We start from the raw sequence: 23,177 nt of genomic DNA, 5'->3' as shown, positions 1-23,177 counted from the left end.
CAATGGCTTTATATTGTCTTTCCTTAAAATGATAATGATGTGTATTTAAAGTCCCTTCAGGACCAGCCAACAATTTCTAGATCTATTATTTTGATAGGTTCTTTGCCAGGTAGTTGGTATCATCATCTAGGCCAATCATTCTAGAGTGAACTATATGAAGGTGACAGTATTGCCAAAGAATATACATCTCCTTTTTTGAAAAACAAGGTTTTGTTGTTACTCACACATATATCCTGCTTCTGTATCAGCTGTTAGATTTTAAAAAAAATTTTTTTTTGCTCAAAACAGAAATCAGACATTGGGGATAGAGGTAAAATGATATAAAATATAAAATCTAGATATATGATTGGTAGGAAATTCAGTTCAAAATTCACCTCTGACACTATTGATTTGCTGTTACGAGCAAGTCATGTGACCTTTCTGTACCTGTTAATCATCTTTAAAATGTTGATAAAAATACCTGTAGTGCTGCAAGACTCAGATTCTGTGTACCTATTTGATATATAAAATATTTTGTGAACCTTAAAACACTATGAAAATGTAGTTACTAATAATGAAAAGAAAGTTTCTTCTGTTAAATAACATAAAGATAATGTCTAGAGTACAAAGTGAATCTATCATTAACAATATAAGTTTGGGCTCTTTGGTTTTTCTCTCCTTTTTCTGTTTATGAAATGCACAATATCAGTTAATCATAATTCAGATTAAAAGCATTCAATTATTTAATTACTCCAGTGGATATTTGATCTCAACAATATGGACATTCTCATATTGAAACCAGATTATGTCTATACATCATGTGTGACTGTCTTCTTCATGTCTTCTAAGAAATGCTCCACAGGTTAACATTCAGTTTCCTGATATTAGTAAAGCATACTGGTTATCCATTGGTTATACCCGTTGGTTGATCCTTAATTTTAGTTCTTTGGAGACTATAGAATTCTTTGACTTGTAGTCATCCAACATCATGGGAAGAATATTGGTGTTTAGAAGATGACCTTTTGTATTGTTAAAAAGACATATATGGTTTATAAAAGGTCACTATTCTCCTTCTTCCAATTCAACTCTGGACCTAACACAGTATGTCTTTATACATTGTCTAAGGCAAATAAATATATGTGTATATCTGTGTGTGTGTGTGTGTGTGTGTGTGTGTATGTGTATACATATATGGGTGTGTATATATATATATATATATATACATATAGCATACATGTATATACACAGAAGCTATATGTGAATGTACTTATATATATATAAATTCTATTTTGAAAAATTATTAATTTCATTTAGGAGATTCTATAATTTTACAAGTTTGAGGCAATTAGCACAATAACAACCACAAACAGGAACATTTGGAGAATTTCATCAACTACAGGGAATTAAATTGATTTTTAAAAACTTAACTTTTCAATTAGCATTTATTTTCTTTCAATCAACCCCTCCCCATTAAAAAGAAAAGAATAAAACTCTCATAAAATTGTACTTAGTTAAGCAAAAGAAATTTCCATATTATACACATCCAAAAATATAAATTTTATGCACAATTCACTGTCAGCAAGTGGGTAGTATAACTTGACAGTGGTCCTTCAAATATATTTGCTCATTGAATTGATCAGTTATTTGTCTTGTACAAATTGTTCTCATGGTTATTATCACCTTACTCTGAATTACTTCATGATCTTCTCAGATTTCTCTGTTTTTATTAGATTTTTTATGGCACAATAACATTCCACTGCATTCACATTCTATAATTTATTCATCTGTTTGAAATTCATCTTTAATATTGAATCTACACTGGATATCTTTTGTGACAATAGCAGTCACCTTTGGTAAATGCATGTCTCTTTGCTTTATGCTTTTATTTGATGTTAATAATTGGAGAGTTAGGGGTGGTTAGGTGGCACAGTGGATAAAGCACCAGCCCTGGAGTCAGGAGTACCTGGGTTCAAATCCAGTCTCAGACACTTAATAATTACATAGCTGTGTGACCTTGGGCAAGCCACTCAACCCTGTTTGCCTTGCAAAAACCTAAAAAATAATAATAATTAGAGAGTTATCAAAAAAATTACTTGTGTTGTAAAGTCTTATATGATTTTGAAATATACATGGAAAATATCTTGTGGGAAGAGCCTTCAAGTCAGCCCCTTATTCCATAGAATTTATTTCTTTTATAGTCAAGAAATAATCACAATAGGAGCTTATATTATCTATACTCTTCAATTAATTATATGTGATTGTAAATAATGTGGTCTTATAAAATGTAATTTGCAAATTTCTCCTTATCTTCTTATACCTTCAACAAGGATACACTTAAAGTATGAATGTGTAAATCACTCTCACAAACATTTTCTATTAAGGGAAACTAGGCATGTAGGTCAATAATTATTTTTGTTTTCTCTGTCAACTTTTTTTAGGTAATTAAAAGGTTCAAAATCTTTTCAACATTCAAAATGTGTTGTCATCAACACAGACTGGTCTAGTCCAGTTGCTTGTTCTATCTAGTTTTATTCAGTGACATTTCTATTTCTTGGGGGAGGTATGATATTAAAATCTTACTATACTATCCTGAATGAAAGAATAAACTGGTCCTTATAGAACTTTGATCATTTTCACTTGTCCTCATTACAGTTTTAACTTTAATTATTCTTAAAATGACTCTACATAGTTGGATGTCTTGCCAACTTTATGCTTACTTTTTTCTTTCCCTTTTCATTCTTTGTTTAAGGTGATAATGTATAAAATTTTATGAATTTATATTCTAAGCCTGTGGTGCCATAGTTGCTGTATATCTCTTCTTGACAAAAGCAATTTCTTGGCAATTTAGTCTTCATGTTTTTGAAATTCATTGGCATTAGTAATTTTTTTATGGAAATAACTTCAACCTGGGTTGATAAGTTGCTTTATACATTTCCTTATGTTGTTGTTCTTGCACAAATAGCTTGTTTAAGGGATTATGTTAATCATATATATCCTATGATTTCCTGAATTTGTTATTTCTTCTTTTAGATTAATTTTGATATTTGCTCCAACTCTAAGACTACACTTAGGCAGCCGATTTGGGAATGGTATCCATATCAGTAATGAATCATTGCCTGGTCATTTATATATGATCAATTCCATTTCATTATGATACTTGGTGTTGCCAATACCTCTTGTTCCTTTCCCAAAGAAAATCTTGACAATATAAATGTTTAAGGCTTCTATATCATACTAGCCTGACTTGTTTTTTACTCTTGAACTATATCTTGCACCATATTTTTTATTCTTTCTGATGTACACCTTTTCATTGAAGTTATAGAGTATCAAATGTGCCTTGTTTGATTTGGAAGGTGTTATTAAATTCTTCATAGAATTTCTTTACCTTTTCATCCTTTGCAACAAATGCATAAACTGCAACAATTTTTTTTTTTTAGTTTTTGCAAGGCAATGGGGTTAAGTGGCTTGCCCAAGGCCAGACAGCTAGGTATTTATTAAATGTCTGAGGCTGAATTTGACTGAGGTACTCCTGACTCCAGGCCTGGTGCTCTATCCACTGCACCACCTCACCATCCTCAGTTGCAACAATTTCTATGCTGATCATATTGCAAGTACTTAGGGGAACTATATGCCAAGATGATTAAACACCCAAGAAAGTTTGGGTTACCTTCAGATACAGTAGTCAATCAACAAATACTTCTTAAGTGCTTACTGCAGATACAGTTTTAAAGAATGAAGTCTAATATTACTCACAATGAGATTTACATTCTGATGGAGACAATAAGTATATTTTTAAAATATACACACAAAATTATTATGTGGAATGACTCCTTGAGAGGAGACGAGGAGTTCCAGAGGGGGATATTTAGTCAGTATCACAAAAAATATTAAAAATTTACTTTCTAAATGTTTATAAGGATATTAAATTTATAAATATATGTAAAATATTATATGTAAATAATAGTTAAATACAAGGTAGTTTGAGGGGGAGGACAGTAGCAATTGGGTACAAAAGGAAAGGCTTCATGCAAAGAAACCTGAGTTGTATCTTAAAAGAAGACAGAAACTCACTGAGGCAAAGGTAAAGGAGGATGCATTCCAACTATGGGAGGTGTACAGTGCAAAGACCACAGGTGGGAGCTAAGAGCATCTTCCCAGAACCAAGTACAGAGAGAAAAAGCCAGTGTGTCTGGATTGCAAAATGTGAGAGGGTAATAACGTCCAATGAGACTGGAAAGATAATTTGGTTGTATAAAACAGGAGTTTACATTTTATCCTTAGGGCAATAGGGAGTCACTGGAGTTAGTAGAATGAGAGCATCACTTGGGGAAATGTGAACTTGAGTGTAGATATGAGAGATGTGAATGCAGGAATGGCAAGATATGGTAATCAATTAGATAGAATGAAGGGATAATATTAAGATTATGAACCTGAGACACTGGATAATGGCGGCACTTTCAACAGCAATAGGGATGATAGAATAGTAAAGGAGTTAGAGGAAAAAATGAGCTCATGTTTTTTTTTTTAAACCAGTATTTTAGGAATGGCTAGGTAGTGCAGTAGATAGAGCATTGGCCCTGGAGTCAGGAGTACCTGAGTTCAAATCTGACCTCAGACACTTAATAATTACCTAGCTGTGTGGCCTTGGGCAAGCCACTTACCCCCCCCACACACACACACCATTTGCCTTGCAAAAAAAAAAACCTAAAAAAATACTATTTTATTTGCTTCTTCAAGGAAATCTGTGAATTGTCCTCCCATATAGCTGCAGCTTTCTTTTTTTTAATGTTGGTTTCATTTCTAGGAAAAAATGTCAAGGTAAATATGCTTCCGTTCTTTTAGTAGTTTGCCACTTGCCACTGGACAAGAAGATCATATTTTGATAATAGATTAAATTAATGTTTATTGATGGTCTAAAAACTCATTCCTAGGGATAACTACTATCACTATAGAAGCAGAAAGGGGCCAGTCACATGAGATGGAGGGTCCTTTTATCTTTTTTTTTTTTCAAAGATTATCATGGTCAAGGAATTCAAGTAGAAGCTTCCCTATATCTAGATAGGTTGATCCTTGGCACAGATATTTTCTATTGCTGGAGTTATAGTTGAATCTTTTCCAGAATGGTAGAAATTACCAGTGCTTCTCTGTTGGCATAATCTTTTAAGAACTCACCATAACCTCCCAAACAAGATGGGGCATCAGAGCAGGACTTTGTACAATCACTTTATTAAACTAACTTATATTACACTGACTGTTCTTGAAGACAATCTACAAAGAAATTTAAAGTCTAAACATAACTCAAACTGGACTTCATTGTATGTTTCCTTGCTCAATTTAGTTTAACAGAATAAAAATGTGGATAATCCTGGTCTATCCTCAGTATTTAATTTTTTATTCTCTTAATATAATTGAGTTAGCAGTGACCTTAGATAGAGACCTTTTCTCATTTTCTAGATGTAAAAATGGAAGCTCAAAGAAAGGTCATGGAGTAATTTCAAAACTGATCTGTACTTGAACCCTTAACTCCCAACTCTGGTGTTCTTAAAACCAAGTCCTGCTGCCTTTCTTAATGTATACTTAAAATTTTCATGACCTTTTGTCAGTATTGCATAATTTTCATCATCTTTTATCATCCTTATAGGTTTTAGTAGCACAATTCTATGGCAGGAATACATAATTATAATAAATTGGTCTAGAATTATATCAGTCAGACACTGATTCCCCTTCAATAGTCTTCATTTTTTTCTTATCATGGAAAGAAGAATATGTCTGAAATATAACTTGTACTTAATTCTCAAACATAGCACTTAGTCTTCAAATGTAGCAATCGAGTCAAATGGCATAATGGAGGGAAGTGGAAATCTGAAGACAAACCAGTTTTAATAGAAACATAACACCTTTCATGAACAATTAGTTCCTGTTTGTCATTTTTTTTAGGTTTTTGCAAGGCAAATGGGGTTAAGTGGCTTGCCCAAGGCCACACAGCTATGTGATTATTAAGTGTCTGAGGTTGGATTTGAACTCAGGTACTCCTCAAGGCCAGTGCTCTATCCACTGTGCCACCTAGACAACCCTATTTGTCACTTTAAAAAATATTTCTAGTACTAAAAAAAATTACCTATATTTGAAAGTCTTTTGGTAGCTTAACTTAGGAGAAAAGCAACCCCAAACTTCTCCAAGTTTCAATTTAAAGTAAAACAAAATTGTTATTTTTCAAAATTAGAGGTTAAGAAAAAAATGAAAGCCACTAATTACTTATTGAATGTCCACTATGTTTCTTAACATTTTATTATGTTTGATGAGAAAAATGCTCTCTTCCTTTTGAAATTTGTGTATTTAGAAAGAAAAAAGTCAATCCACTGAGGGAACTGATAATCAATTCTAAATTGTAATGTTGCTTGCTGTAATGGCAGTAGAAGTTCAGAGAAGTGAGGAATTTGAACTTAAACTGGCCATGGAAAGATGAAGAAAATTTCAACAGGTGACAAGAAAGATAGAGAATATTGTAAAGGAGGGAATATTAATGCAAACAAAAGCAGGAAGCTACAAGGAGCAGGCTGGTGTGTGCAGAAGACACTGATCTCTGAATTATTTCACTGAGTGGGTAAGATAGATAAGTAAGGAAAAGAATGATGACCAGATAGAGCAGGTCAAGTTATGAAGCCTTCCTTGGAATTTTCATTGGATTTTGTTTGTACAGCTTCTGCTTTATTCATTTCATCTCAAATGTTCTCATAGATTATTTGTCCATCCTGTGGTAGACTTCCTAAAGCTCATATTGATCTCTGATCAGTTAACACACTGTACATTGACCTAGACATAGTGATGTTTTTTTGATCTTCTTCAAGTATGAAGGACAAAAACCATAGTTATATACCAGTCTTGTTATCTTTTCCCTGCTCCTTCACAATAGACCCACAACCATACCCACACAAATATATTCCAAAATTCAAAGTACTTCTTTGTCTGTCTCTCTTTCTCTCTATTTCTCATTTTCTCTCTCTCTCTCTCTCTCTCTCTCTTTCTCTCTCTCTCTCTCTCTCTCTCTCTCACACACACACACACACACACACACACACACACACACCACACCTGGCAAAAACAACAAGTTTTCTGAGAAATTCATTGCCCCCATATTATAATGCAAATTCTAGGGGGGGGAAGCTTCAAGTGAAATTCAACATCTTCCATATTCAATGCAAAGCCCCCCAAAAAACAACAGCACAAAGCTTCCTGTGAAATTCATTTCCACCCATGTTGTGATGCAAATTCTCTCTACTATCAGAAAGTGGATTGAAAAATTCAGTTGGAGGATTAAGATCAATAAGCTTTCATCTATAAAACTAACTTTATTTATTTGTTAAACTTTACATCCAACCCCCTACTCTCTTAAAATTAATCATTGAGTTTTGATTCATTGTTCCTAATTGCTTAATTGGGATGGAATTGGGAAAGGTTTTCTGTTTTTGTAATCTAGATCCACTCAGGACCAGGTAAGTAGTAATAGAACTGGTTCAGTCTAAGATTCTGCATACCTGTTATATTATTAGAAATCCTCAGCATGCTCTTGGTCAAAGATGCCATTGCTCAGTCCCAAATTTAGTATGTCGGTTTTAGGTTGATATAAACGATGTACTTATAATTCATCAATAGAAAAATGACACCATCTATTGGCAAAGTAAAAAAACAACACCAGGAATATGTTGAAGTATTTAATTCACAATTATAGTGCCCCCCCACCCTTTTGAATTAATGATGATTGGTTATAAAGAAATCATTTCAAGAAATGACTTGAAAAAAAGATCTAAAATCTGTATGTACCTTTCAGTTCTTTCATATTTTCTTGATAGAGAAAATAGTTTTGAATTTATATGGCAAGAGCAGAAATTGTAAGTTTTGTTTCAGATATTAATAAATTATGTTTCCATCATGACCTATGAGATGAAATTTATAGAGGAACATACATATGTGCACTTCTGAGTTGGGTGAGATAAAGCACCAGCTTCCTGCTAAAATCATCTAATTAAGCACTTTGTGATTCTTTAGTGAAATTCCTTTTCCCTAGGCAACTGCAGTCCTCCCTCTCCTGGGTTCTTGACTCCATTTGAGTATTCATGAGCTGCCCATATGCATTTTTTAAAAAGGTGACCTAGTGCAGTAGAGAACTTCACTCATCCTTCTGACAGAGACATTTTTATTAATTTATGCAGGCCCCTTTTGCACTTCAGCATTTTTCCTTCTAGTTGCTAGGCAACCATTTAAGTTACTGCGCATGTTTTTTATGATAACTGTCATTATGATTATTTTTTAATTATTCAACTGGGAATATGGATTAAAACAGCATATTGTCACTCATGCCTAACCATTACCTTCTAACATTCCAGCAGCTCTCCCCATAAGAAAAGCTTTCTGGAATTTTGAGAGAAATGGTTTGTAATATTTTGTGATATCTTTGGCTACACAAAGGGATCAGGCGATGGCATCATTCTGAGACTTTAAAATGATTCTATTTTTTTTTCACAAGCTGATACTAATCTAAATTGTCCAGTCATGCAACTAAATGATGAAGATCTTTATTTATTGAACTATGTATATAAATAACCTCCAGCATTAAGTGATATTAATGTTTATTCATTATAGCATTTAGGCTAAATTTCAAATGGAAAAATACTTCACAATCCTCACTCTCTCTCTTTTTTTTTTTTACAAATAAGTTCCAGGCATTTTGTGCTCTTAATTTTGAATGCATGTCTGTATTTTCAAAAGATTTTAAATATACTCCTCAAAAGTGTGGACTATTTTTACTTTAAAAGTAATTTCCTTTTTTAAAAACTATATAACTTGCCTTTTGTACATAGAAATCTATTTAGGCAGATATGGCAAGGTTTCCTCTGGTTATTAATACAAGATATATGTGCTTTGTAACATGAGCATTCCTTCAAAAGGGACAGAACTGAATTATATGCATCACATATCCTTTAGAGTTATGGTGATCTATAATAAATTATTATAAATAATGGTCAAAATCTATAATGAATTTTAAAAGAAAAAGGCAGGAGAAAAAAGTGGCCATTTCTCCTTTGGTTCACAGAATTGTTATTTCTCTAAATATCTGGTTTTCTGTTGAATAGACAGCTTTTTAAATGTTCCCAAAGGAGAGAAAGAGATTTGCTTGCTCTGAAAAATAAATTCAAAATGGCTTTCACATATAGCATAATAGGAATTGTGGTCTTTGATGTTTTCATTCGACTTTGAAGTGACAGAGTATATTGACTGCAACAGCAGTTGAATTTTGTATTGATTCAAGGAGTTCTATATTCCTCTGCATTTTGTAATACATAGTCTCTATATATTTTATTTTATTGACATTTACTGTAAAGAAAATTCCTTACTGAGTGTTGCTTAATTTGTTTTTCAGTTCAGGGCGACAACTAAGTGAAGTCTTCATTCAACTTCCATCAAGGAAAGAATTACCTGAATATTATGAATTAATTAGGAAGCCAGTGGATTTCAAAAAAATAAAGGTAGGTATCATGTTTGGAAGCAGACTTCCATTTAAAAAAAAAAAACAAATGTAGAAATTGAGAAGAGTTCTATAAATGAAGTGGATTGAGTGAGACAAAGGATACATGGGGGCGGGGGGGGGGGGGATAGTAAATGGATACTTATGTAGGTCTGTCCATAACATGACACTGGATAGATTTGAGAATCCTTGTAGCTTACATATTGGGTAGACTTTTTACAGAGACTTCAGAAGATATTATATTTAATTTTCTTTAAAAAATTTTCTCTCCTTTTCTTACTTTAATTCCCACCTCCCCATTCTATTCCCTGTCTTTGGAAGGAAGCCTAACTTGTAGGAGGATTATTCCTGCAGAGTCCAAAGAGAAAATCCAGGTTTCACATGTTGTTAACAGTCACTCATTTTGTCTTTTCTCTCCCCTCCTACATTTTATCAAAATCCCATTAGGAAAGAATCCGTAATCACAAATACCGGAGCCTTGGTGATTTAGAGAAAGATGTTATGCTACTCTGTCATAATGCTCAAACATTCAATTTGGAAGGATCACAGGTTGGATTCAGTTCATTTACATTTTTTAAACTTCATTGTCTCTCTTCTTTTAAATAAAATATTTTGCTCTTTGAATCTAGATTTTAAAAATCATTTAAATACTATTATACTTCTATCACTAAGTATATGCTTGAAAGAGTCAAACATTCTTGTTTTTGTCATTCTGGATACTTAGTTAAGTCATTTGGGCACTTTCAGATACTCTGTTTATTTCTGTATTGGTGATGCCTCTTTTTATCAAGCAGTCTATCATGTGAAATACTGATAAGCTGACTTTATTGCCAATTAAGGCAAAAGTTCTTGTAACATTAAACATTAAAAATAAGGTCAGAAGGATAGTTTTCTATGATATATATTTTACCTAAGCAAAACTGCCATCAGGAAATTTCCTTAATACATTTTTTTTTAGATTTTTTTTTCAAGGCAATGGGGTCAAGTGGCTTGCCAAGGCCACACGGCTAGATAATTAAGTGTCTGAGGTCGGATTTGAACCCACGTACTCCTGACTCCAAGGCCAGTGATCTATTCACTGCACCACCTAGCCGCCCCTCCTTAATACATTTCTAGGAGTAACAGTAGAATTAAAGGAAACATACTTTTTGGAAATACCTTTTTAATAGGCAGAGAGCTTTATTGTCATGATGGCTGCATAGGAGGGATGGACAAATGTGGGCTGAGGAAAAAGGAAGAGATAGCAAAGATAGCAGCCTAGATATTTTAATGGAATCCTTGAGAAAGTAGAAAGAAGCCCTGGGACAAGGCCTTGGAATAAATATCAACTCTGGATGATAATCCAAAGGGAACTAAGGGATGACCAGATATGTCTTTTTTTTTCCTCTTGATAATGAAAAAATAAACTTTTAAGGGACCATATCTTTTAATCCTACCCAAGCAGCTAGATGACTCAATATACAGAAAATGTTGACCTGGAGTTAGAAAGATCAGAGTTTTTATCCAGCCTCAGCAGTGTAGAGCTTTGCTATCGAGGATCAAATGAGATAATATTTATAAATAGCTTAGTCCATGACAGGTTCTAAATATTGTTTTCTTTATTATTTATGTAGGAATTATATCTTTCAAGATTCATGTGCACTAGGTGATTAATAAATGTGATGTTTACTCATTTAATAGTATTAGTTTAGTAGTACTTATAAATAATCATATTAGCTTTGATTTTTTGTATTTAGATTGATTATTAAGAGTAATACTTTTCATAAAGAATTAAGCTGTATTTGATAGAATCTATCGATACAAGTTATTTGAATAAATAGTATTTTTATTACCAAGGAAACTTCATTATACTTTCCTGTATACTTATAGATCATTTGAATTGAATATACCATATCCATTAGAACATAGAATTCCATATCCCATGGAATGTATTTAGGTTAGAGTGGCTTGGGATATCAATAGATAATATTGCCTGCCAATTCTTAGGATACACATAATTGTCATTGTCTCCTATTAAAAAAAAAGTCTGAATTATTTTTGTTTAATGGGGATCATTTTAATTCTGTAGATCTATGAGGACTCCATTGTTCTACAGTCAGTGTTTAAGAGTGCACGGCAAAAAATTGCCAAAGAAGAAGAGAGTGAGGATGAAAGCAATGATGAAGAAGAAGAGGAAGATGAGGATGAATCAGAATCTGAGGGTAAGCTGAATGGTCTAATTCTACCACTTCTCTGCTTCTTCAACCTTTCTAGATTTATTTTAGAGTTGTATGAAGAGGCTTAGAAAACTTTTGCAGTATATATATAGTTTCTATCAACTTTGTGCTTATCTTCCAGGCTTAAGAATATGAGTGTAGGAATTCTTTGAGCTGGGCCAGATCCATTGTCTGTTTTGTAAAGGAGCATAGTTGTCTTCCTTAATTCAGTATCACAGGTTAAAGATAGGTGGGTCAGAGCCAAGATGGTGAAAAGAGAGGAAAGTCTCTTAGGAGCTCTCTCATAAAACTTCGAAACTAAGGACTCTAACTAAATTTTTGAGAGACAGAACCCACAGAGGGACCCAGGGAGGCAGTTTTCCTACTCAAGGTAACCTGGAAAAGAGCAGAAAGGCTCTGCTCCCCGGGGTTGGAGGGGCAGCCCACCAGAGGGGCCCGCCAGAGCGAAAGAACTTCAGCCTCCCAAAGGCAGCCCCAGGGTGCTGGGAGCCACAGCTCACAGTAGCAGGGGAGTTTCCTGAGCTAAGCCCCAGGGAGCACTGAGCACAAACTGGGGGAAGGGTGGGGGGACCTCTGCCAGAGCAAGCACTTGAAGCCCAGCCCTCAGGGCACACAGCAGCAGCTAGCAACAGAGCAGCAGTGTGGCCAAGGCAGACCAGGAAACAGAAGTAGGCGGAGCCAGTAAGCAGGAGCCCCCAGGGCATGAGCCCATTGAACTCAGGGAGGGGAGTGAAGAGAGACTGCAGAGCTCTTTCCCTGGAACAAGAATCTGGGGCACTGACCACATTCAGATCCTGATCATAGTCTAGGCACCCCCATAGGACAGCAGGGATCCCCCCCACCTCAGCCCCATGGCAGAGGGGGAGGCGCATATGGTCATTCACAGACCAGGAAGGAGGACAGAGCCTCAAACACTGACACCCTTGTGGGAGTGTCCCAAAAGCTCAGGAAACACCCCCAAAACAGGCTTAGGCTGGGAAAATGAGCAAGCAGAGAAACAAGAGGAACACCATTGAGAAATATTTCACACATGAGCCCAAGAAGGATCAAAATACTCAGTCTGAAGATGAGGAAGCATAAGCTCCTGCATCTAAAGACTCCCAAGAAAAACAGAAATTGGGCTCAGACTATGACAGAGCTCAAAAAAGACTTTGAAAATCAAATGAGGGAGTTAGAAGAAAAACTGGGGAAAGAAATGAGAGAGACACAGGAAAAACATGAAAATGAAGTCAGCAGCTTAGTCAAGGAAATCCAAAAAAATGCTGAAGAAAATAGCATGCTAAAAACCAGCTTAGGTCAAATGGATAAAACAGTTCAAAAAGTTATTGAGAAGAATGCTTTAAAAAGCAGAATTGGCCAGATGGAAAAAGAGATACGAAAGCTCTCTGAGGAAAACAAATCCTTCAGACAAAGAATAGAACTCAGGGAGTTTGATGAATTTATGAGAAATCAGGAATCAATACTTCAAAACCAAAAAACTGAAAAATTAGAAGAAAAAGGTGAAACATCTCATTGAAAAAACAACTGATATGGAAAACAGATTTAGGAAAGATAATTTAAAAATTATTGGAATACCTGAAAGTCATGATCAGGAAAAGAGCCTTGACATCATTTTCAAAGAATTACTATAGGAAAATTGCCCTGATATTCTAGAAGCAGAGGATAAAATAGAAATGAAGAGAATCCACTGATCACCCTGAGAAAGAGATTCCAAAAAACCAACCCCTGGGAGTATCATAGCCAAGTTCCAGAACTCCCAAGTCAAAGAGAAAATATTAAAAGCAGCCAGAAGGACACTGCAGTCAGGATCACACAGGACTTAGCAGTAACTACATTAAAAGCTCATAGGGCTTGGAATATAATATACCGGAAGGCAAAAGAGCTTGGAATGCAACTGAGAATCAACTACCCAGCAAGGCTGAATGTCCTCTTCCAGGGAAAAAGATGGATTTTCAACGAACCAGGGGAATTTCAAATGTTCCTGTTGGAATGGCCAGAGCTGAACAGAGGGTTTGATCTTCAAATACAGGACTTCGGTAAAGCATAGAGATTGGAGAAGGGGAAAATATGAGGGACTTAATGATGATGAACTACATGTATTCCTGTATAGAAAAATGACACTGATAATACTCATATGAACTTTCTCAGTTAATAGAGCAGGTAGAGGAGCTTTTATAGTTGAAACACAAGAGAAAGCTGAATTTGAAGATAAAATATGGTGTAAAAATGGAGTCAATAGAAAAAAGGGAATTGTAATGGGAGAAAGAAAAAGGAGTGGGGGAATAGCCCAAGATATTTGATATAGTAAGATTTTTCTTTATCACAATGAACTATTGCAATGATATGGAAGGGGGGAGGCAAGGGGGAATGAGGGAATCTTTGCTCTCATTAGAGGTGGCTAGGAGAGGTAACAGCATATATACTCAATGGGGCATAGGCATCTGGACTAAGAAGGGGGGGACAGGGGGAAGGGGGAGATATGAGTGATGGAGGAGAAGATGGACCATGGTGGGAGAGTAGTCAGATATAACACATTTTCTCTTTTACTTCTTGCAAGGGGCTGGGATTAGATGACCTGTCCAGGGCCATAGGGCCAGGTGTGGTAAGGGGGCTTGGGGCCTCTTGGCCCCAGGGCCAAGGATCTGTCTGCTGTGCCACTCAGCTACGCTACAGCAGAGTCAGAGTGAAAGGAGAGAGAAAATATAGTACATTGTAGTGGAGAAATAAGAAAGGAGGGAGTTGCAATCAGCAATGGAAACGGTGGAAAAATATGGAAGTAACTTTTGTGATGGACTTATCATAAAGAATATGATCCACCTGCGACAGAGTTGTTGGTGTTGGAACAAAGACTGAAGCACATTTTTTATTATTATTATTTTGGGAGGGGTACAGGGCAAATGGGGCTGGGTGGCCTTCCTGGGGCCGTATAGCAGGGTGATCGTTGGGTGTCTGAGGCCAGATTGGGACCCAGCTGCTCCTGGCTCAATGGTCAATGCTCTGTCCACCACCCAGCCAACCCTACTATCATTACTATTTTATTTTATTTTGTTTTGTTTTCTTTTTTTTTTTTGGTTTTTGCAGGGCAGTGGGGTTGGGGTGGCTTGCATGTCACACAGCTGAGTGATTATTGGCTGTACAGGGCCGGATATGGGCTCGGGTGCTCCTGGCTCCAGGGCTGGAGCTCTATCCATTGTGCCACCTAGTCATACCTACAATTATTACTATTTTTTAATTTTAATTTTTTTCTCTGCCCTTTACTTTATTGCTCAAGCAAGTCTATATTTTTTGGGGGGAGGGGGTATTTTGTTTACTCTTAAACAAGAATATTTTATTAATGTATAAAAAAGCATTATTTGTACAAAATCAGAATAAACATTAAATTAAAAATAAAAAGATGTACTCTAAATATAATCTCCAACACAGTGCCCTCATATGGGGGAATAATTGAAGGAGTGATGATTTCCTCTTGGACCCAGTAGAATGAATTTGATTTCCTCTTTTCCACATTTACTTTATCATGTACCTTGTGATATTTTATAGATTAATCAACAGCCCTTTTAGTCTTACACTTGATTGTACTTCTCTGTTTACAAAAGGCCCATTTACTGTTAGGCATTATTTGTAATCATTTTTATATCCTTGAAAAATGTATGCATTTCCCTCCCCCAACCCTCACCTCTCCTCATTCTTTGATATATAATTTCATTTTAACTTTCGTTATGGGACTCTGTCAAGTAGTATTGCCTTTCTTTTTTTTTTAATATACTCATAAATGCTCAACTGCCCCTATCAAAATAGTACATGCTGTTTCTGAAAAAATTTGTTAAATATGGGATAAACCTCATTACCTAGACTCTTAAGCAAGAGATTTTATATTCTCTTATAATTATCTCTCCTTACTATGCTATTAGATAGCTGTATACTCTAAACAGATCATTTAGCCTCTGAGTACATTTTCTCATCTGTAAAATGAGCCTGGATTAGCTGATTTCTAAGACCCCTTGTAGTGATGTGATTCAATATCATTTTATCATGATTTATGAAACCTACCAAATGTGATTTCCTGGTGAGTTTAGTCAGTGTCTTATCCTCAGGAATGAAGACCAGTTCTGTAAAGAAACTCCTGATCTACTTTATAGCCTTATTATTCCCCTCCTCCATTTTAGGGTGGCACATGGATTAGAGTTTTTACTAAATCCTAATATTAGTTTAGAGTCAAGTGTCAAATGGTCCCTCTCATGTGATACTTTCTCTAATGTTGTAATGACTTTCACCTGTAGATGGAATAAAAGGATCTTAGACTTAACAGGGATCTTAGGATTTATCTTGTTCACTAAACCTCAACAAGAATCCTCTCTACTATATTTATGATAAGCAGCTATCTAACCTTCTCTTGAATATATCCAGTGATGAAGAGACCACCACTTCATTTCTCTTTTGGATAGGTCTGATTGGTTGGGTTTGTAGTTGCTGCTGTTGCTATTATTGTTAATTTTCCTTTTTATTAAGAATGTAACAATATGGAGAAGGGGTCCACCATCCTGAGCAATGCCAGCAAGTGGACAGTCAACAGACAGACACAAAACACTTGGCAGCACCATACCCCAATTGACTAATCCTATTTCTAGTTCATTTCACATCCATTAAGCTAGAAAGCAAATACTGTGGAGATGAGGCCAACTATCTCCATCAACTACTAATCGGATGCCACTTAGAGAGCAAGCAAATCACCTTAGCTGAGGTAGTGAGGCCTACCCCAAAGGAGAGGCAGTAAGCAGCTTTGTTCCAGGCAAGTCAAACCATCACCTTGACCTACCACCTTCTCTCAGACTTTAATGGATATCACCCAAGACCTAGAACCCAAGAAGAGCAATGACTTCAGCCCAGGATCCTTAAGTCATCATCCTAAGAAGCACTTCCTATGGAGATAAAACCCTGAAACTGCTCCCACAGCTGTTAAGGCTGTGATTACTGAAGACCCAAGGAAGAAAACATCCTTGTCATCAAAGAAAATTCTTAGCATAGTCAGATGGCCTGATAGTAGAAATGACATTTAATAAGGTATTACCATCTCCTTTGCCATTGCATCTAAGGACTCTGGGACATTTCTCTTTTTTATTATTTCACTCATTAAAAGGTGCATTTCTTTGAAGCAGAGATTTAATAAATTCTTTATTCATTCTTTCAAATACAAGCATTCAACTATCCAAATAAATCTTACATAAAAAATTGTGAATTTTTATGTATAAGATATGTGTGTGTGATTTAATAAGGAAGTAATGAAACTCTACCATACTTTTCTATGTCTCCTATGTTTTATTGATACTTTTTTTTGTTTATCACTATTCATTAACTTAATTTTTTCCACCCAAGAAGATTTGCTCCCTTGTAACAAGTATAGTCTGGAAAACAAATTAACACATTGGCCATGTCTGAAAATACAGACACCAATCTGTTGCCTCTGTTTAAAGAGTTGAGAGGTATGTTTTACAATTAGTCTCAATTTTTAACTTCCTTGATCAGTATTTTGAGGTCTTTGGAAATTATTTTCCTTAATTTTAATTGTTCATTTAATTTGTGGTCATGATTCTGTTCATGTCACTGTGAATCAGTCTGTGCAAGGTTTGTTATGATTCTTTGAATCCATATTTGGCTGTTAAATTCATATATCAATCAAAGTTTGTTCTCAAATTAAGGAGCATAATTTGTCTCCCATTTTATGATAGTGCATAAAATGTTGCTATAAATATTCATTTACATGTGAATTCTTTGTCTCTGTCCTTGATCTGCTTAAGATATATACCCAATGGTAGTATTACAGTCAGGGGGAATGACTAGGTTTAGAAGCATTTCTAATTTTTTCCCAATGCTTGAAACAATTTATAACTCTTCCAATAAGGCGATAATATAACTGTTCTCCTATAGGCCCTTCAACAAATTTTATTTTCTGTCATCTTTGTCATCCTTATGTCAGAAAGAGTTCTACTTATCCAGAAATTTTTTCTTTAGATTTAACTGAAATCTGCTTCACCTTAGTTCTGCTCTCAGGTGTCATCCAGGGTATGACACAGTTTTACTCCATGTAAAGCCTTTCAGATGTATGAAAACCTCTATCATCCCATCTCCTTTGAGTTCAGGTCTTCTCTTATCCTGATTAATCTTAATCAGTTCTTTCAACAGGCCTTGCTTAATATGGTCTTCCTGTGGCCTTTAGCTCCCTCAGAATCCTGGTGACCCTTCTTTTCTTCCTACATTTTATCAATGCCCTCAATATGTGATATGCAGAACTGAATGCAGATGTAGTTTTCAGAATTAGAGTTGAATAAAGACTATCACTTTAGGAAAGCATGGCACTCATTGTAGTGTTAGGAGTGTATTTTTCTTCCAGCTTTCATGTTGTATATATTGTAATTCACTTCAGTTCTTAGGTCTTTTTCATTTAAAATTTTGAAGAATAGCCATTCCTTATCTCTCTTGTGCTATTGAATTTTTGAACTTAGATACAGTACTTTACATTTATCCCCTATTAAAGTTTATCTTATTAAATTAGGTCTGTTGTTTTTAGCATGTATGGGTATTTTCTTAAACTTGTCAAGCAGTGAATCACCTCTCCCCCAGAATCATTTTTTTTTATTCTATACCTTCGATACCTTCTTGCAGATTATTGAAAAGGGCACAGGGCTAAAAATGAATCCACTAAGGAACTTTACACCAAACACCTCCCTCCATATTGATACTGATTAATATTGTATAGAATAATAAAATCTAGTTGGATCTAGTTGTTCAACTAACTGCAAATCTAGCTATCTCTCTATATTAGAAAGATTTTCCAAGACACTTTCACAGATGTTTTCAAAATCCAGTTATATGAAATATCCACAGCATTCCCTTGATCTAGTCTGGTAATGCTGTCAAAAAAAGAAACAAATTTAGTCTGGAATGAACTGTTCTTAGTGAAACCACATTGACTTTTCGAAGTCAACTTTTCTAAATTCTCAGTTTACCTCATTGACAATATATTATGGAATTTTGCCAAGAATCAAATTCTAGTTCACCAATTTATATGGTTCCACTTTTTAGAAAATCGGGATATTTACCCATATTAACACCTGTATCATTTCTCCTGATCTCCATAATTTTCAGAGATTACTAACCATAGCTGAATAGTCATGTGTACCACTTCCTTCAGTAGCCCGTAATGTAGTCTGTCCTGGCATGATGACATGATCTTATTTTAGAGAAGCTAGGTGTTCTCATCATCTCATTTATCCTGGATTTCAGCACTCTGCTAACCTGTTTTGTTTTATCCTTCCCAGTCCAAAGAACAATTTGCTTGTTAGAGAAAGCAAAAGCTATGGAAGATTTGACTGTAACTGCCTACAGGAATGATGGAATACCTGCAGCTTCTGTTGTCATTGTGACATCTTTCACCACTGTTCTCCATAGTGTAGACAAGAATATCCTCGTTAGTGATTTTCCTCTAAAGCATTGGGAAATCAGCTAACTGGGGATGGAGAAGCCCCTCATCAAGATCAGATCCAGGAGACTGAGAGACCTTAGGGCCTAGGTCAAGACGAATCAGGTGGCCTTTATGATTGATTCTGTGGCCAGATCCAGATCAGTGCATGGGGAAAGGAGAGGAAAAGTATTTGAGTGGAAATTATTCTGAAAGGGTATTTGTTGTGATTTGAAACTGCACTCCTTGTATAAAGGTAGTTGGAGCTGATAAACAACAAATAATTAGGAATTCTTTGCTGATGTAATATACATGGGCTGATACATAGAGTACTTAAGATTAGTAATCTATTATGAGGTGACTTTTATAGACTTCATCATAATAACAACCAAATTTGGGAAATGAATTATTGAAATTTAATTTCAAGATCCCAGGACTAAAGTTGAATTGCCTTCATCTCATTTTTTTTTCCTTCAAATTATCCAATCTGGTTAGATGGGGAAGATCATTATCTGTGTTTTTTAGATGCAAGGATTGAGACAGAAGGAAATTCATAACTTCTGTCATTCCAAGAGCTGTTGGAAGAATGAAAACAAGTCCTTCAGTATCTTAACTCCCATCCTGGCTGTTCCTTTCACCAGGGTACACTGCCTCTGGTAGTGTAGTCAGAAATCTTTGACTATCTGAGGGGAAGTGAAGCTTTTCCTGGGACTTAATTGGTGGTTTTCTTCTTCTACCTAGCAAAATCTGTGAAAGTGAAAATCAAGCTTAATAAAAAAGATGAGAAAGGCCGGGACAAAGGAAAAGGCAAGAAGAGGCAGAGTCGAGGAAAAGCCAAACCTGTTGTGAGCGATTATGACAGTGATGAGGAGCAGGATGAGAATGTAAGTATTTGTGTTATGGAAACAATTGAGCATTTTAACAGTTCTGTGGGTGATGAAACATTGAAGTCAACTGGGGAACTTAAATTTGAAGTATGATGGAAGAGAAATGCTAATATGCTGATATTGAAATGCAAAGAATTTTCCAGAAATCATTAGTTACTAATTTTTTAACCTGACTTAAAAAAAATTAAGACTAAGAAGGAGATCCTAAAATTACAAAAGTAAGTGCAGAATTATAAGCTTGTTTTTAATTATTTAAATTCATTTCTAAATTTTGGAAAAATGAATTTATCTAATTTCAGGAATTTGGGATGAAAGTGGAAGGTTTATCAGTTGACTTTTTTCTTTTTCCCTCCTCTTTATTCTGCTCCATTTCCCTCCATTCCATCCACCTTTCTTTCTCTCTGTGTCTTCCGGACTCTTTCAAGACAAAGAATTTATATTTTCTAGACCTAGGAGTTTATTTTTCCCTTTGGTCTCTCAGAAGAAAATTTTCATCATCACACTCTGTCCATAATATATAATTAGTATTTTAGACACATGAAGAGTTTGTGTGAAATTATGAGAGATCCAAATGAGTATGGTTCATGTAACTTTGACCTATGAATGCATCTAAAAAAATGTCAAAAATGAGAGTAATTATCTAAGTTAGTCAATGCAGAGCTGAAAAGTGATGAAATATTGGCAAATGATGTATGTAACTATATTTCTAAGGTTTTTGGCACTTAGTTTTCTCCTTAGAACATCTCCTTTTCCTTCAACAAAAAAAAAGCATATAGACCTTCCAAAGATTTCCTTCTTGCTTTTCCAGATAGTTAAGAGGCTTGTAACAAGGTTGTTTCCATCATATTTCTTTTTTTATATTATTCTTTAGTATACATTTTTAAAGTGGTCAGAATTTTGAACCTAATTTGATTTTTTTTAACATTTTTATTCGACCCTTAGGATCAGTCAGAAGCAAGTGGGACTGATGACGAGTGATCAACATAGGACATTTTTCCTGGTAGAAATGAACTCCTTCCCCTCTCTCATTTACACCCAGTGAATTCATTTTGTCAAATAGACATTGGGTTGTTTCTGTATTCTCATCATCTATAAACTAGCTTTAGAATAGTGGCAGACAAACATATGATATCATGGTGTAAAAAAGAAAATGAAAAATTCACAAAAAAATTTGTAAAATATTGTGACCAAATGGGCCTCTAAGATTGAATAAAAATAAGCTTTTGATGGAAAATAAGTGGGTTGATAGTATATTTCTATGGGTTGGGTTTAGTTTGGTAATGGTTTTGAGTATGCCTGGTTTTATCAACTGTTTAGATGCTTTAACATAGCATCAGAAAGATGAAAAATGTGTCTTTTGTAGCACTGATAACCAGGAGAAGCCATTAAAAGCCACTGGTTATTTTATTTTTCATCAGGCAATTTTCAAGGTTTTTATTTGTTCTGTATTGTTTTTTACACTGTGGTACATATATGCAACTTTGTTTAATAGCTGATAAATGTACAGTAGTTAGATTTCACCCTGCCCCCACATACATTTTTCCACTTTATGCTCAATGATCTCTGAAAGAAAATGCTTTTTGAATTGTATCAGATTTATGTCGACTGTAAACTTTGCTCCTTTTTTGGCTTTTGATTTAAAAAAAAAGTTTGGTTGAAAAATGCTATTGAATATTGCAATCTATATAGTGTAATGGATGGCTTCTTTTATCAAACTGATCTTCTATGTTACCAATGTGGATTATCACCTTTTCCCCAAAGTGTACTTAATCTTTGCTTTCTTTGCACAATGTCTTTGGTTGCAAGTCATAAGCCTGAGGCAAATAAAATTCCAGTAATTTTGAAGAATGTGGTGTTGGTGTTTTCCTAATAAAGAGACAATTTAGCTCAATAAATATTGCCTTGTGTTTATGCGTTTCAAGAGCTTTGATGCTTGTCTGTGTCTAAATGAATGCACCTGACATAATCTGTATATTCTCTAAAAGTTCTTAAAAGTTAATAATCAAAGAGAACCAGATAGTCAAAGTAAAATTGGGGAGAGAAAGAGAGAGATAGGGATGATGATAATGATAATTCCATTATTCTTATGATAGATTGTGTCACTCAGCAATTTTCTATTACTATGTTATTGATAGCTAAATTTTTAATGATCTCTGGAAATAGAATTGAACAAAGCATTTGTGGGCAGTAAACAAGTTTTAGAAATTGTGCCCACTTAACTTTTTCAAAAAATTTGTCCTCAGAGTGTTCCTTCCTTTCAGAACTGAGCTTTTTTACTCCTAACCCAAGTACTCATATGCCATAAGACCACTGTGTATTTTCCTTTTCCTCATCACTTTCTTCTAAGAATAATAACAATAATCATAATAATAACAATCAACATTTATTTAATACTTTTCCCCCATATACATGTTCTCTCATTTGAACCTCAATACAACCTTCTTCAGTGGGTAGTAACATATGTATGTTTTAAATACAAAAATACAAGATGATGTATCTATCCATAGGCACACAACTGGTCAGTGAAAATATAAGATTTCACACTCAGGTCTTATGACTCCAGATTTAGTCTTTTTCCCACAAATGATTTAACCAAATAGTCTAAGATCATAGTATTCTGGAGATAGCAACCGCTCCACATGGGGAAAACATCTGAATCATACTAGTAATATGATGGTATTGAATGTAAATGATATAAAGAAAAGGTTATAAATGAGTATAGAAAATACAAAAAGAAAAAATTATATATACATATATGTATATATAATTTTCTCCAAGCTGATGCCAAATTATCTCAGTAATAAAATGGCAAGCTATGCAACTCTGACATCAATTCATTCTGCTTCAAGGGTGTCACCAGGTCTGTTCTAACAAAATGAAAGTACTCTAAATGCAGCCTATGAAGAGAAACCCAAATATTTAAATTGGTAAAAAAAACACTCATCAATTTGAGAACAGCCTCCAATGATCCTTGTCCATACATGTCTTCTCACACATTTGTCATAGGGGGTTCTACCCAGAATAGTAGACGTCTGCTTTTCCTGACATTTTAAGGATACACGTGGAACTCTCTGGCCATGTGACTAGTCCTTCTCCCTGATGGACATCTCTTAGTC

General features: G+C 34.9%; 1 protein-coding gene and 1 long non-coding RNA gene across 12 annotated transcripts in view; one reads left to right on the top strand and one right to left on the bottom strand.

Moving 5' to 3' along the window:
• The window catches only part of LOC141495323 (uncharacterized), a 78,357-nt gene extending 59,241 nt beyond the window's left edge, over window positions 1–19,116 (bottom strand). For all 3 annotated transcript variants that reach the window (XR_012470733.1, XR_012470732.1, XR_012470734.1), the window contains exons 1-2: window positions 18,873–19,116; window positions 7,515–7,646 (exon numbers count right to left, since the gene is read on the bottom strand). This is a non-coding gene — a long non-coding RNA (uncharacterized LOC141495323). The remainder of the gene's footprint in view (window positions 1–7,514; window positions 7,647–18,872) is intronic.
• SMARCA2 (SWI/SNF related BAF chromatin remodeling complex subunit ATPase 2) overlaps window positions 1–21,956 on the top strand; it is a 207,231-nt gene extending 185,275 nt beyond the window's left edge. For all 9 annotated transcript variants that reach the window (XM_074196508.1, XM_074196507.1, XM_074196509.1 and 6 more), the window contains 5 exons: window positions 9,398–9,503; window positions 9,950–10,051; window positions 11,571–11,703; window positions 19,916–20,058; window positions 21,004–21,956. In XM_074196508.1, coding sequence (XP_074052609.1) covers window positions 9,398–9,503; window positions 9,950–10,051; window positions 11,571–11,703; window positions 19,916–20,058; window positions 21,004–21,039 — 520 coding nt within the window. In that variant the 3' untranslated portion in view covers window positions 21,040–21,956. The remainder of the gene's footprint in view (window positions 1–9,397; window positions 9,504–9,949; window positions 10,052–11,570; window positions 11,704–19,915; window positions 20,059–21,003) is intronic.
• Window positions 21,957–23,177: the final 1,221 nt, after the last annotated feature.

Source organism: Macrotis lagotis, chromosome 8 (assembly GCF_037893015.1).
Source record: "Macrotis lagotis isolate mMagLag1 chromosome 8, bilby.v1.9.chrom.fasta, whole genome shotgun sequence".
NCBI classification, from domain to species: Eukaryota; Metazoa; Chordata; class Mammalia; order Peramelemorphia; family Peramelidae; genus Macrotis; species Macrotis lagotis.
This window is presented reverse-complemented; position numbering and strand designations above follow the sequence as displayed.